General features: G+C 43.6%; 2 protein-coding genes across 4 annotated transcripts in view; one reads left to right on the forward strand and one right to left on the reverse strand.

Annotated features, from left to right (window-relative positions):
- LTK (leukocyte receptor tyrosine kinase) overlaps nucleotides 1-11,701 on the forward strand; it is a 164,847-nt gene extending 153,146 nt beyond the window's left edge. The window contains exons 25-29 of the mRNA XM_077819984.1: nucleotides 5,623-5,715; nucleotides 6,832-6,933; nucleotides 9,053-9,187; nucleotides 10,056-10,146; nucleotides 10,934-11,701. Coding sequence (XP_077676110.1) covers nucleotides 5,623-5,715; nucleotides 6,832-6,933; nucleotides 9,053-9,187; nucleotides 10,056-10,146; nucleotides 10,934-11,701 — 1,189 coding nt within the window. The remainder of the gene's footprint in view (nucleotides 1-5,622; nucleotides 5,716-6,831; nucleotides 6,934-9,052; nucleotides 9,188-10,055; nucleotides 10,147-10,933) is intronic.
- Nucleotides 1-14,117, reverse strand: part of ITPKA (inositol-trisphosphate 3-kinase A) — a 75,929-nt gene that overhangs the window by 5,389 nt on the left and 56,423 nt on the right. For 2 of the 3 annotated variants that reach the window (XR_013346374.1, XR_013346372.1), the window contains one exon: nucleotides 6,956-7,081. The gene's annotated coding sequence lies outside the window, so the exon portion shown is untranslated. Of the gene's footprint in view, nucleotides 1-6,955; nucleotides 7,082-11,559; nucleotides 12,297-14,117 lie in introns of those variants that run through there. The other variant, XR_013346373.1, reaches the window with a different exon arrangement.

Raw genomic sequence — 14,117 nt, forward strand, 5'->3', positions numbered from 1 at the left:
GGGAGCCGCCCCAGGTAAGCACTGCTGGGACTCCCCACCTCGTCCCCCGGCAGGTCTCTCTAGCTCTTAGGGGCGGGGTGCGGTGGGCACCCACTACGGTGGCCCATGAGACCCTCCTGCCTGGTTCTGGGGGCAGTCAGGGGATGGGGGGTGGATGGGGCAGGGGTCCCGGGAGGGGGCCTGCCACGATCCCCTCGTGGGGTTAGGAGGGAACCGGTTGTTAAGATTTTGGCAGCTCATCACTCTGTGTATGTGTATATATATACAGAGAGAGAGAGAGAGAGAGAGATTTTTCAGGCAAATAACAGAACTTGCCTTAAAGTGCCCTTCTGCTCAGAAAAGTGACTATATAAAAGACACCTTCCCACTCAGCAGATCTGCCCCCTGTGTGTAGTCAGAGTCCTATCTGCTGATTTTACTGACTAAAATAAGCTTGACTGCTCTCAGCACTGCAGAGCCAGAACATCTACGAGGGAACAGTATGGATCCTATTCCTTTGTGTACATCATCAATAAAAGACTTGTGTACTAAGCTTCAATCTGTTACACCTATCTAAACCCACTGAAGACAGGGGGATTGCACAAGTGTCACTGAGGTTATCATTTGTCCTGGAACAATTTTGTTACTGTGGTGATGAGGTAAAAAGCAAAACCCCAGCTTGTTTTTCAGATGCAGGGGGAGTTTTCAAGGCTGGTGGGGAGAAGAAATATTTTACTTGCAAAGTACACACATTTTTCTGGCCATCACCAAGACACAATTAAAGACAGACACACCCCTCCCCCCCGTTTCATTATTTTTAACAAGGTGCTTTTCAGAGCACAATGGTACTTTAGAACAAACACAAACTCTTCAGCTTCGCTCATGCATTCACCTCCTTCCTGTGTCACAAATTAAAGGCCGAGTCCTGCAAAGTTACTCTGAGATGCAACACTGTTAATTTCAATGGGACTAAGGACGGGTGTAAGCCTAAATGTAGGAGTTATGATTTGCTAGATCCAGCCCCAAGAAAATACAAACTTCTTTCTGGGAAATATCAGTCAAATGGCATTTTGCATTAAACGAGACACCACTGAGGGTTATGGAGAATGCGAAGGAGGCACAGGTCTTTCTTTAAAAAAAAATCCAAGAGGAAGGGAGGCTATGTTAGCAAATGGCTAAAGTGGGAGAACTGGGTTCTGGCCTGACTCTAACATTGACTCTCTGTGTGAGCTCTGACTCAGTTTCCCACTTTATATAATGGAGATGGTGCTTACCCTTGCAAAATGCTTTGAGATTTTTGGATGAAGAAGCTCCATTTAGGTGCTATGTAGTAACTGCCATTAATAAGAATTAGAACAACATAGCAATCATTTTTAATAAACAAAGGCCTAATCCTACTATGGCTTAATTTCAGTGTGATCACTTGTGGGAGTGAGGGTTACTCATGTAAGGCTCACCAGTTCAGCTCCTATAATCTCCCCCCCCCCCCTTTTTTTTTTAAACCTAAATATGTAAGATGTAACAGGAATGGATCTGATATGTAATCATGTTATGAGTACTATACGAGCTGTGATGTAAGAATCTAAGAATATTGATATGTAACCTAATTACTGAGAGAGACTGTAACTTACATTGGTGTTATAAGAACTTCCTGTGTGAATGTATTGATTTAACTTAATAAAGTCTGTGGGAACAGCAAACAGGGAAGACCATCTAGGTATACACTAGAAAGACAATGGGGTTCAGCTATTAGCATCAGAGAGCCTGTATCTTGTCTCCAACACACTGTAAACACTGTTTGCCAGGCTGGGAATTAGAGATCAAAGGAAAAGCCTCTCTGCGGGGCAGATGGTGAAGTTCACTGGTGAGCGACTGTCTAGCCAGGCAGGCTGGCACAGGTAGACTTTGCAGTGGCAGTCTAATGAAATTGTCCTGTTCAGATCCAGGGGACGGTAAGCCTTAGAGAAACGCAGGCTTTGCAAATTTAGGCTAGTTTATTGATTTTAGGATGGGTATTTTTTTTTAAATGCTTTTGTTCTAATTAAATGATACTTTAAGGAAGCTGCTTGGTCACTAATTACCACTGTCATTGTCCTCAAGGGGTGGGCATGGATCGGAGTTCATGTTGCACTTCCTGTCAGTGCCTGGCTGTTTAGGAAAGACCGAAATAAAGGTAAAGGTGGTGGAGTAGCACTGTATATCAATGATGAGATAGAATGTAAAGAAATAAGAAGCGATGAAATGGATATGACTGAGTCTGTCTGGGCAAAAATAAAATTGGGGAAGAAAACTATTAGAGCCTCCCCTGGGATAGTGCTTGGGGTGTGCTATAGACCGCCGGGATCTAATTTGGATATGGATAGAGCCCTTTTTAATGTTTTTAATAAAGTAAATACTAATGGAAACTGTGTGATCATGGGAGACTTTAACTTCCCAGATATAGACTGGAGGACGAGTGCTAGTAATAATAATAGGGCTCAGATTTTCTTAGATGCGATAGCTGATGGATTCCTTCAGCAAGTAGTTGCTGAACCGACTAGAGGGGATGCTATTTTAGATTTGGTCTTGGTGAGTAATGAGGACCTCATAGAGGAAATGGTTGTAGGGGATAATCTTGGCTCAAGTGATCATGAGCTAATTCAGTTCAAACTGAATGGAAGGATTAACAAAAATAAATCTGCAACTAAGGTTTTTGATTTCAAAAGGGCTGACTTTCAAAAATTAAGGAAATTAGTTAGGGAAGTGGATTGGACTGAAGAATTTATGGGTTTAAAGGTAGAGGAGGCCTGGGATTATTTTAAATTAAAGCTGCAGAAGCTATCGGAAGCCTGCATCCCAAGAAAGGGGAAAAAATTCATAGGCAGGAGTTGTAGACCAAGCTGGATGAGCAAGCATCTTAGAGAGGTAATTAAGAAAAAGCAGAAAGCATATAGGGAGTGGAAGAAGGGAGGGATCAGTAAGGCAAGCTACCTTATTGAGGTCAGAATATGTAGGGATAAAGTGAGACAGGCTAAAAGTCAAGTAGAGTTGGACCTTGCAAAGGGAATTAAAACCAATAGTAAACGGTTCTATAGTCATATAAATAGGAAGAAAACAAAGAAAGAAGAAGTGGGACCGCTAAAAACTGAGGATGGAGTGGAGGTCAAGGATAATCTAGGCATGGCCCAATATCTAAACAAATACTTTGCCTCAGTCTTTAATAAGACTAAAGAGGATCTTAGGGATAATGGTAGCATGATAAATGGGAATGAGGATATGGAGGTAGACATCACCATATCTGAGGTAGAAGCGAAACTCAAACAGCTTAATGGGACTAAATCGGGGGGCCCAGATAATCTTCATCCAAGAATATTAAAAGAATTGGCACAAGAAATTGCAAGCCCATTAGCAAGAATTTTTAATGAATCTGTAAACTCAGGGGTTGTACCGTATGATTGGAGGATTGCTAACATAGTTCCTATTTTTAAGAAAGGGAAAAAAAGTGATCCAAGTAATTATAGGCCTGTTAGTTTGACATCTGTAGTATGCAAGGTCTTGGAAAAAATTTTGAAGGAGAAGGTAGTTAAGGACATTGAAGTCAATGGTAAATGGGACAAAATACAACATGGTTTTACAAAAGGTAGATCGTGCCAAACCAACCTGATCTCCTTCTTTGAGAAAGTAACAGATTTTTTAGATAAAGGAAATGCAGTGGATCTAATTTACTTAGATTTTAGTAAGGCGTTTGATACGGTGCCACATGGGGAATTATTAGTTAAATTGGATAAGATGGGCATCAATAGGAATATTGAAAGGTGGATAGGGAATTGGTTAAAGGGGAGACTACAACGGGTCCTACTGAAAGGTGAACTGTCAAGTTGGAGGGAGGTTACCAGTGGAGTTCCTCAGGGATCGGTTTTGGGACCAATCTTATTTAATCTTTTTATTACTGACCTGGGCACAAAAAGTGGGAGTGTGCTAATAAAGTTTGCAGATGATACAAAGCTGGGAGGTATTGCTAATTTAGAGAAGGACAGGGATACCCTACAGGAGGATCTGGATGACCTTGTAAACTGGAGTAATAGGAATAGGATGAAATTTAATAGTGAGAAGTGTAAGGTCATGCATTTAGGGATTAATAACAAGAATTTTAGTTATAAGCTAGGGACGCATCAACTAGAAGTAACGGAGGAGGAAAAGGACCTTGGAGTATTGGTTGATCATAGGATGACTATGAGCTGCCAATGTGATATGGCTGTGAAAAAAGCTAATGTCGTCTTGGGATGCATCAGGAGAGGTATTTCCAGTAGGGATAAGGAGGTTTTAGTACCGTTATATAAGGCACTGGTGAGACCTCACCTGGAGTACTGTGTGCAGTTCTGGTCTCCCATGTTTAAGAAGGATGAATTCAAACTGGAACAGGTACAGAGAAGGGCTACTAGGATGATCCAAGGAATGGAAAACTTGTCTTATGAAAGGAGACTCAGGGAGCTTGGCTTGTTTAGCCTAACTAAAAGAAGGCTGAGGGGAGATATGATTGCTCTCTATAAATATATCAGAGGGATAAATACCAGAGAGGGAGAGGAATTATTTAAACTCAGTACCAATGTGGACACAAGAACAAATGGATATAAACTGGCCACTAGGAAATTTAGATTAGAAATTAGACGAAGGTTTCTAACCATCAGAGGAGTGAAGTTTTGGAATAGCCTTCCGAGGGAAGTAGTGGGGGCAAAAGATCTATCTTGCTTTAAGATTAAACTCGATAAGTTTATGGAGGAGATGGTATGATGGGATAACATGGTTTTGGTAATTAAATATTCATGGTAAATAGGCCCAATGGCCTGTGATGGGTTTTAGATGGGGTAAGATCCAAGTTACCTGGGAAAGAATTTTCTGTAGTATCTGGCTGATGAATCTTGCCCATATGCTCAGGGTTTAGCTGATCGCCATATTTGGGGTCGGGAAGGAATTTTCCTCCAGGGCAGATTGGAAGAGGCCCTGGAGGTTTTTCGCCTTCCTCTGTAGCATGGGGCACGGGTCACTTGCTGGAGGATTCTCTGCTCCTTGAGGTCTTTAAACTACAATTTGAGGACTTCAATAGCACAGATATAGGTGTGAGGTTTTTTTGTAGGAGTGGTGGGTGAAATTCTGTGGCCTGCGTTGTGCAGGAGGTCAGACTAGATGATCATAATGGTCCCTTCTGACCTAAATATCTATGAATAAGCTAATGATCCAACCAACGGACCAATATCGGTGATGAATCCTAGTCATGTGCCACCTGAGGCATGTTGCACAGATGCTAAGAAGACTGGCCCCAGGCAGGGGTGCTGGAACAATTTGCACAGTGGAGATGCTGAGAGCCATTGAACCAAACCGTAAACCCTGTATATATTGGAAACCACATCAAACCTATGTCCCCGAGGAAATAGTACTGCAAGGTCTGAGCCCAAGGCAGATCTGCCACATTGATCACTGCTGATACAGAGGACTGCCACCTGGCCTGAGAATGAGAGAAATGCATGTTTCCACCCTAACAAAGCGTGAGGCCTGACACCTACAGTGTGGGTGGTACCTGGAGAGACCAAGATGTGTAGGAAGTGCAGTTACCCTGGTAACCATTTCATAAGGTATTATAATTCATAACTCCATTTCTCTTTTAAGGGATATAGCTGCAAGGAACTGCCTGCTGACCTGCACTGGGACAGGACGAGTAGCCAAAATTGGTGATTTTGGAATGGCCCGAGATATATACAGGTAAGGAGCAGGAGTATTCAATTTGCTTGGAGAAAAGTAAATGAAATGACATCTCCAGAGCATGGAGGGATCACATGTATGTCTGAAAAATATGAGCTGTCCCATGACAGCTGAGCTAGAATCACCCCAATGGAGCCAGCCATTATCTCTAGGGGAGTTGTCTACACTAGACTATTTACTCCAGTTAATTGCTTGTCAGTTAAGTTGGCTAACACAGTGGTTTTCAACCTGTGGTCTGCAGACCCCTGGGCTTCTGCACACTAGGTCTAAGATTTCCAAAGGAGTCCACACCTCCATTCAAAATGTTTAGGGGTCTGCAAATGAAAAGAGGTTGAAAGCCACTGAGCTAACACATTTGCACATGCTAATCTGGACATACCATGTATGTTTGTTCCAGGGGGCACACTATTAATGTTTCTTGTGTCCAGACTAGCATGCACAAATGCATTCACCAATTCCAGCTCATTGGCATTCAATTGGCATTTTAAACTTACGTTTAAAAAATCTAGTGACAAACCCAAGGTTTCTGAAATAAACACTGCACTGTTGCCCTGCACCTTGGAGAGTCATTGCGCCCGTGCAAAGTGGGTGTAAAATCCACACCAGCTCAAAATGGTTGCATTTGAGACCTGTTCCCCATTCAGTGTGCACCAATGTAGGTGACCATATGAAGTGCAGCCAACTGGAAAACCAGGTCAGGGAACCATCTGGGAACCAGTCTCTGTGGTGGAGTTTCAATTGTGGGAAAACAGGATACAAAGCCAAGCATTCATCTGGCAGTCCAAAAATAAGTGGATTCTTCAAGGCATCATGTTCTTCAGGAGGCCCTGGTTCAGTAGTTAGCCTCTTCCATCACTGAACCAGAGGCCAAGCTTCTTGAACTTGTGCAAAGACCCTGTTTTGCCCAGACATCACCTTTAAAGAATTCATTTTAGTCTCTTTTATCAACTCTGAGGGTTACAAAGTTCTTGCTTATCAATTCTCACACAGAATTGTCTGGGTTTATTCTGCCCCCAATTGGCGGAGTGGGAAAGACTCGTTATTCATCTGACCCCTTTCAGCCCCTGTGGAATTTGATTCAAAGCCCTTAATTCTCCTTGCATTTGGTCTTCCCAGGGCAAGCTACTATCGCAAAGGAGGGAGAGCCATGCTGCCTGTCAAGTGGATGCCACCAGAGGCTTTCCTAGAGGGGATCTTCACCTCCAAGACCGATACCTGGTGACGATTACCTTTTACTCACCTCTGCAAGCCAGCCGGGGGGGGGCGGTTAGGGAGTCCAATGCACATGTGGCGACGTCAGCTGGTCATCAGGAATTGAGGTCTTCTCACAGATAAAGCTTTAAACATGTCAAAGTTGCCCAAAGTCCTAGCAGAAGAAATCAAGAATTCTTCACTTTGTCTTCAATTAGAGTTTTGACTAAATGAGTCCTGAGTGAGAAATTTAAGAATCTGGCCCAACATCAGTAGAATACATAAAAATACGCAGACACACTCCTTTGGGTATGCAGCACCCCTTCACATTATGCTACGAATGGCTACAATTTACAGCCCAGGGGACAGCTGTCCAGAAGCAGGGTTCACCGCTGATGCTGCTGCTCTTTGCCTGGCAGGGACCCCATTGGCAGAATCTGCCTGAAAGATATGCTTAATCAGTGTATTTCCCATGTGTGCTGGCCCTGCTTCATCTCTGTCCAGCCTTGCCCACTTTATGGACTGCTCCAGATGGTTCTGGGCCATCTAGCAGAGCAGGTCCTGGAGCTGGTTTGCACCACTGAACCCCTGACTCCAACAGGGCTTTCCACTGCCAGGGGCTGCAGCCTGTGGAAAGAAGAAGCTGGGTGACAGCACGTTTGTCAGCCTTGCAATGCCCCAACACTATGCTAAGGTACTAGTGGTGCAGCATGTCCGGGTTGCAAAAGCTGGCTGCAGGACTGCACGTTTGCAGTATGTGGCAGCAAAGTGCAGAGGGGAAGGGCTGTTTAAATGCCTGATATTAAAGCACAGTTTTAAAATCCAAACAAGCAGGAGCCTGATTTTCAATAACATCACTGTCAGACACTTCTAACTTGTTAACCCTCAGCATCCGTCACTCAGCATCCATAGCTGACAAGACTGCTTAGATGCTGCTATCTTCATAATCACACGCATAATCACTCCTTTGCTTTGGCATTATTTTAACGCGGAGACACTGAAATATAAAATTACTGTAGACTTAAGCGGAAGCTCTAGCGAGCTGCTGAGGGAATGGTATTTATATAAATGCCTTTCAGATAAACTTTTTTGGTTTTAAAATAAGCACCTCTATCAGTAGAGCATTTGTGAAAACGTACTGAAAAATGGAAGGTGTTCAGTTTGTGAAGAACCGTGTCTATCAGCACAGTATCCTCTTAAAGTGATGCTGGCACATTGCTTCCAGTGCCACACTGACCCAGTTCCCTGACAATGTATTTAATTAGCAATGCCTGGACCTCCAAAAGATTAGGGATAGATTATCTGTCGTATCAGAGCAGACCAGTCAGTGGCCAGCACCAGATATTTCAAAGGAAGGTGTACAATCCCTGTAATGGGCAATTATAGGTAACCCACCTTTAGTAGAAGTTTCTTCCTAGCTCCCATCAGACAGGGGTTGGTGAAATTCTGGTAAGATTAAAGTCAATGGCAAAACTCATATTGACTTCAGTGGAGCCAGTATTTTACCCTTGATCTCAATGATACCTTGTGACAGGGAGTTTGCTAGGTTAAATGTGTTGTGTAAAAAAAAAAAAAAAAGAGTTCCCGATGATCAATTTTAAATGTCTGGCCTTTCAGTTTCACTGGCTGTCCCCTTGTTCTTGTATTATGAACACTCAAATGTTTGGACACCTATGCAAACAACTTGAGTCTACAGAAAGTGGAAATCTCATGCAATGTCTGATACTTTTATGTTGCCAGTCAAGCCAGATATACCACCTTAATGTTGCTTTGATATTTCCACTTCCAGAGCCAGGTAGTGCAGAAAGAAACAACACTTTAAAATAAGTTATTCTGATATTTTGGAACCTCACAAAATTAGGTTTGGGTGACCATCCAGATTGATTCTAAGGGTTTGTCTACACATGGAGTTATTCCAGAATAGCTATTGTGCTTTACTTTCACACCCCAACTTCATCCAAATTATCTTTCCAATATAGACAAACCCTTATTTTAGTCACACTGATTTTCTGTCCGTATGAGTGATCTGGAGCTTTAGGATGCTGCACCAAGATAGTGTTGTCTGAAGGCCTTTTAGACCAAATTCTAAAGGCAATAGGGTACAAATCAAAGCCTAAGGGGCATTGTTGGCTGGTTTCTGTGGCAGGTCCTTTGGCGTGCTGCTGTGGGAGATCTTCTCATTAGGCTACATGCCCTATCCTTGCAAAACCAACCAGGAGGTGCTGGAATTTGTCACTAGTGGAGGAAGAATGGATCCACCAAAGAGCTGCCCAGGACCTGTGTGAGTATCTCCGCAGCCTTAGACACAAGTCAAAGGCTAGAAAACATTCAGACTGGCTAGTCAAACATGGATGCCACCCCCTCTACACCCAAAACAAACTTTTTACCCTAGGTTTTCCTCAAAGATTAACAGAAGTTTAAGTTGAGAACACCATTAATTGGTACCCATTTTGGCAGTCTCAGCAGAGAGGCCCAGGGTTCAATGGAATGGGAGACTTAGTTACATACTTTCCTCATACCAGGGGGTCCTTCCAAAACCTGATTGAGGCACACAAGCAGGGCAAAGTGAGGAAGGTTAAGTTGCTATTTCCATGTTATACCCGTTCTGTGAATAAAACAACGACTTCAGGGCTGGTAACCTGTCAACTTTCATCACCAATAAACTTCCATACAATTAAAAATACAGGCTCCAGTTCTGGGATCTTGTACAGGCCCTCTTTGCCACCAACTACCAGCAGATTTCCTCAATGTGGTGAATACTCACCTGCCTTAGGAAGCATATCAGGTGTGTGGCCAGAGAGCATGACTGAAGCATGCACAGGTGCTCTCCAGAAATTCCCCATTTGCCAGAAAATCCCCTTGGAACTATTGAAAGCTGTGCACAAATTAGAGCAGCACTGAGTAATTGCACCTTCCTCCCTCCACCCCCCCCCCCCCCGCCCCACCTCCCATGGCCCCAGAATCAGGGAACATGAAAATGACACAAGGCCAAGTTTGCACTGCCCCTTGGGTACTGTGCTGAGTGCAGTTCTTCTGGACCTGAGAACTGGGCCCAGAGACAGACCTGAAAAATGAATCCATATTGATTTGTGGTTCTGATTTATCGTTATTTATTATTAATTGGCACAAATATGTATTTATGTCTCAAGTTACCGGATCATGACGCAATGTTGGCAGCACAGTCCGGAGTACCGGCCCAATTTCTCCACCATTCTGGAAAGAATCAAGTACTGCACACAGGTACTGGCCTTTAGGATTTAAGTTTTGACTTGTTTATGGCATCCAGACCATCCTATGATACAAACATTATCACCCAAAACAGAGGGAATAGATTGCTCTGATAGGCTAATTACTTTCCCAATTCCCTTTGTGCTTGGCCTGTACTTCAGCTAGTATTTTCATTTGTGCTTCTGTACATCTCTCATCTCACCTACCTCCAACCCATCAGCATGCATACAATCCCTTCCTGTGAAAATGGTCTGCTTCCACCTCTCAGCTCATTCAGTAGTGAAGAGTGTTTGATTTTTGATGGAAAGGTTTCCAGAGCCCATCACAACTTCTCAGGCCCTCACTTCACTCTTCAAGGTTTTTTCAAACTTCCTTGAAAGCCACAGCTGAACTGGCATGGAAGAAGGGGCTGAGAGGGCACGAGGGGTTGATAAGCTGCTAGCCTTTTGCTGCTGGAGACCTGGATCCAAGCATAGTTTAAGATGCAAGAGGAAATTATTAGATGTTAGTGATCTCTGCCTAGTCATTAATATCAATAAGACATCACAAATTGGCAGCCTGTGTTCAAAAGAAACACTAAAATGAAATAAGTTTTAGCAAATAATAAGCAAGGTGCACAATCAAAATGGTGCATGGCAGCTTGCACAATGCATGGCTGCATTACACACAGCTGGCGCTAACCACTGCTAACATTATCTTACTTTTCTGAACACTTCCCTGAAAAAGTATGTGGAAAAGTCACAACTGGGCATGTTCAGAATGTAAAATGTGATTACTGAATCCTTTGTTTCTGTTTCAGGATCCTGATGTGATCAACACAGAGCTGCCCATTGAATGTAGACCAGCATCAGAGGATGAGGGGAGCTCTGTGATGTGCCCAAATAGTTCCAGTGGGATGGTCCCTTTGCTGGTGAACCCATCCCTCACACCTCAGCTGGCTCCCATAACATTAGAAACTCATCATGCAGGGCATAAAGCTGGACGTCCACAGGAGCTGCTGGTGGAGAACCTTGGCAATTGGACTGGCAGAGGTCCCAGCCTACCATGCCTCACTGATTCCAGCAGCAGGTCATGGTTCCAACAGACCGCGAACCAGAGGCTGGAATCAAGCAGTCAGCCGGCACACAGACCACACAACACCAAAAATCTTTGGAACCCAACCTATGGATCCTGGGTGATGGAGAATATCTGCCGCTCCTGTCCCAACGCCAAGCTCAAAGCAACCACAGAGCGAGAAGATTCAGGTTTTGATGGGAACTGCAGCTCCTCCCCTAGTTCTCGGGCATCTCCAGCCTCTCCGAACAGAAGCCACTGTCCTCACAGGAATATTGGTGGGATAGAACTGGTGAAGCTCCAGACTTTCCCCTGCGGCAATGTGAATTATGCGTATGATGATCTCTACTATGTCACTGATCGGCCTTCAGCTTTGGCAGTGGGTAGAGCAGGTGTGCTAAGGAGCACCAGTCTGCACAGGGATGGGAAGCCTTTTTGTAAGCCAGAGAAAACATCAAGAGAGAGGGACTCTGGCCTCTCCTTGTCAGACGACCTGAGTGTTACACCTGTATAATAGGAGATGTTCTTCCAAAGGTCAGGACCTCACACTGGGCGTGTATGTATCTGAAGGGGCAAACTGAAACGTCTTCTTTGGTCTCTTATTTCCTCCATTCAACTTTCAGATGGGTAATGTTTTAACATCAGAAGTGTTCTGCTGCACCCTCCGACGCACTGGATTCCCAATCTAATGAGGAAAATTGAACTTGCTACTTCAGTCCATCAAGAGTGTTCCCTCCTATTGAGCCAGTGCCACTGATTTCAGGATATAAATAACAATGGCTTTGTTGCACTGACTCAGAGTCCGGTGTTCATGAAAGGAATCATTCTCAATCTGCTCAGGTGAAAAAAAAAAATAAAAAAGAACCTACCATCCAATTGTTACAGTTGGCTGGAAATGACAAACAACATAACCACTCTTTTGATCTAACATACCAAAAATTACGTGCTGTGGCAGCAGCAAACTCATAAAGGCCATTGTGTTCCCCAGAGCTTTGCACATTCCAGTGATGCTGGTGCACTGACAGGGAAGTAACCAAATACAGCCACGTTTGCACTTGCTTGATCGGCAGAAATACCAGAAGAACATTAAATTGAAATCAATGCAGCAACTGAGAAAAACAGAAGAAGTGGGAGGGGAAAATATTATTTCAGGCTCTTCCGAGATCATGTTTTAAAAAAGATGAAGAGAAAACAAATTAGTATTTAAAAAAAAATAATTAATGGAGTTGATTGCATCCCTTTGACTGGTAAAGAAAACTTGCTTCTTACCTCAGGGGCTAACTTACCTCACAGTTCCTGACCTTGGAGGTTTGGGAAAAGTTCTAATCAATGCCCAACTCCACTACGTTGTGAGAACTGGATTTCTCCTTTCTTTAAATGGACTTTACCTGGGATGAACTTTATTTTTAAAAAGACTCTAGTATTCAGCAGTAATAGCCCATGGCTATAAACTGAAGATTTAGGGCCATTACTGTAGAATGCTGGGTTCTTGATGTTCTTTATTTTAAATACAGAATATAGAAACTCCTCTGAAGTGGACTTCACTGAGACAAGGAGGGCATCTTGAAGGGAAACCACCAAGAAGTGTTTTATTTGAACATAAATCTTAAAATGCCTCTTCATAAAGCAGGATTGGATACTTCAGCCCCCTGGGAAATCCAAACAACAGCTTGGTTTTGTGCACCAGTCTCTCCTTTTGGGGAATGCTTACAGCAGAATATGGTTTCTTCTTGACCTCTTAATAGTACAGCCCTGTCAGTTAAGAAGGCAGGTCCCTGTTCTGGAAAAAGAGTTATTATTTAAAAGGCTTCCTACTGTAGTTTGCAGTTAACCTGATATTTACTGGTTAGAGCCTTCCAAACAAAGAGACTGAAAAGGTAAAGACAGCACTCGTTATACGCCCAAAAACATCTCAGAAGCGCTTTGCCCTTGTGCCATTTCTGAATTCCCGGCTGCCAACGTTCAGGTAACAGGGGAGGGTTAGCTGTGTGGAGGGAGGATGGAAAGAGTGCCGTGAAACTTTATTGATTTGTAGAGTCTATCAGAAGTGCAGCTCCTTCAATCACCATCTGTATGTTTAGTGTGAAAGTAGAGCCCCAAGGATACACATAAGTTTCATAAAGTAGCTGTTCCCTTCAGGCAGGAAACCAAAGTGTGAATACACCAAGATCTCTGCCTTACACCTCACCTATGTTTCCTGAGTGAAGAGTGGCTGCTGCAGTCATAGTGGTTAGGATCACTTCACACCCCACATAGGTATATAGTCTGTGTACGCAATTTGGCATAACAAGCAGTCTCCTCGAAAGAGATGGTTAACTATAAGCACAGATTCCATTTCCTCTGCAGCAACAATTCATGTATGGTGCGGAGAAGCACACAGCTGATGTGGTTGCATTCTATTTCACACCAGTAACAAGTGCTGGGTGTCTCCAACTCAGGGTTAAGGTCAGTCAGTGACTTACAGTTTGTCCCATAGCTTCCTCTACTCTCCAGGACCACTGTCTATAGAATGGATAGTTTCAAACACCATCAGTTCTCAGCCCTTTTGGTGGTGATAGATGCACTTCTACCAATGGAGCTTGCACTGAGAAAATCAAATCCATGTAACGGAATTATAGATCTTGATGGCCAAAAATAATACCTTATTTTGATCCTTGGTGTGAGGTAAATGGATGTAAGGATACAGGTAGCTCCCAGATGTGTGGGATTGTTGCAGGAGGGATGGGGCAGAAATGAAATGATTTAATAACTATTACTGCTTCTAAGTGGAACTTTTTCCTCCCTTGCCCCCTTCTGCTGTGGTCTTCCTCTCAGAGCTCTGCACACCCCGTCATTTATCCACCTTCCACTCCCAGCTCTGAGACCCTGCTTCCTGGCTACCACCCTTCCAGGTGGGGAGCAATGGACAGTGTCAATCCTTGGATCTCCTC

Source organism: Eretmochelys imbricata, chromosome 6, assembly GCF_965152235.1.
Source record: "Eretmochelys imbricata isolate rEreImb1 chromosome 6, rEreImb1.hap1, whole genome shotgun sequence".
Lineage (NCBI taxonomy): Eukaryota > Metazoa > Chordata > Testudines > Cheloniidae > Eretmochelys > Eretmochelys imbricata.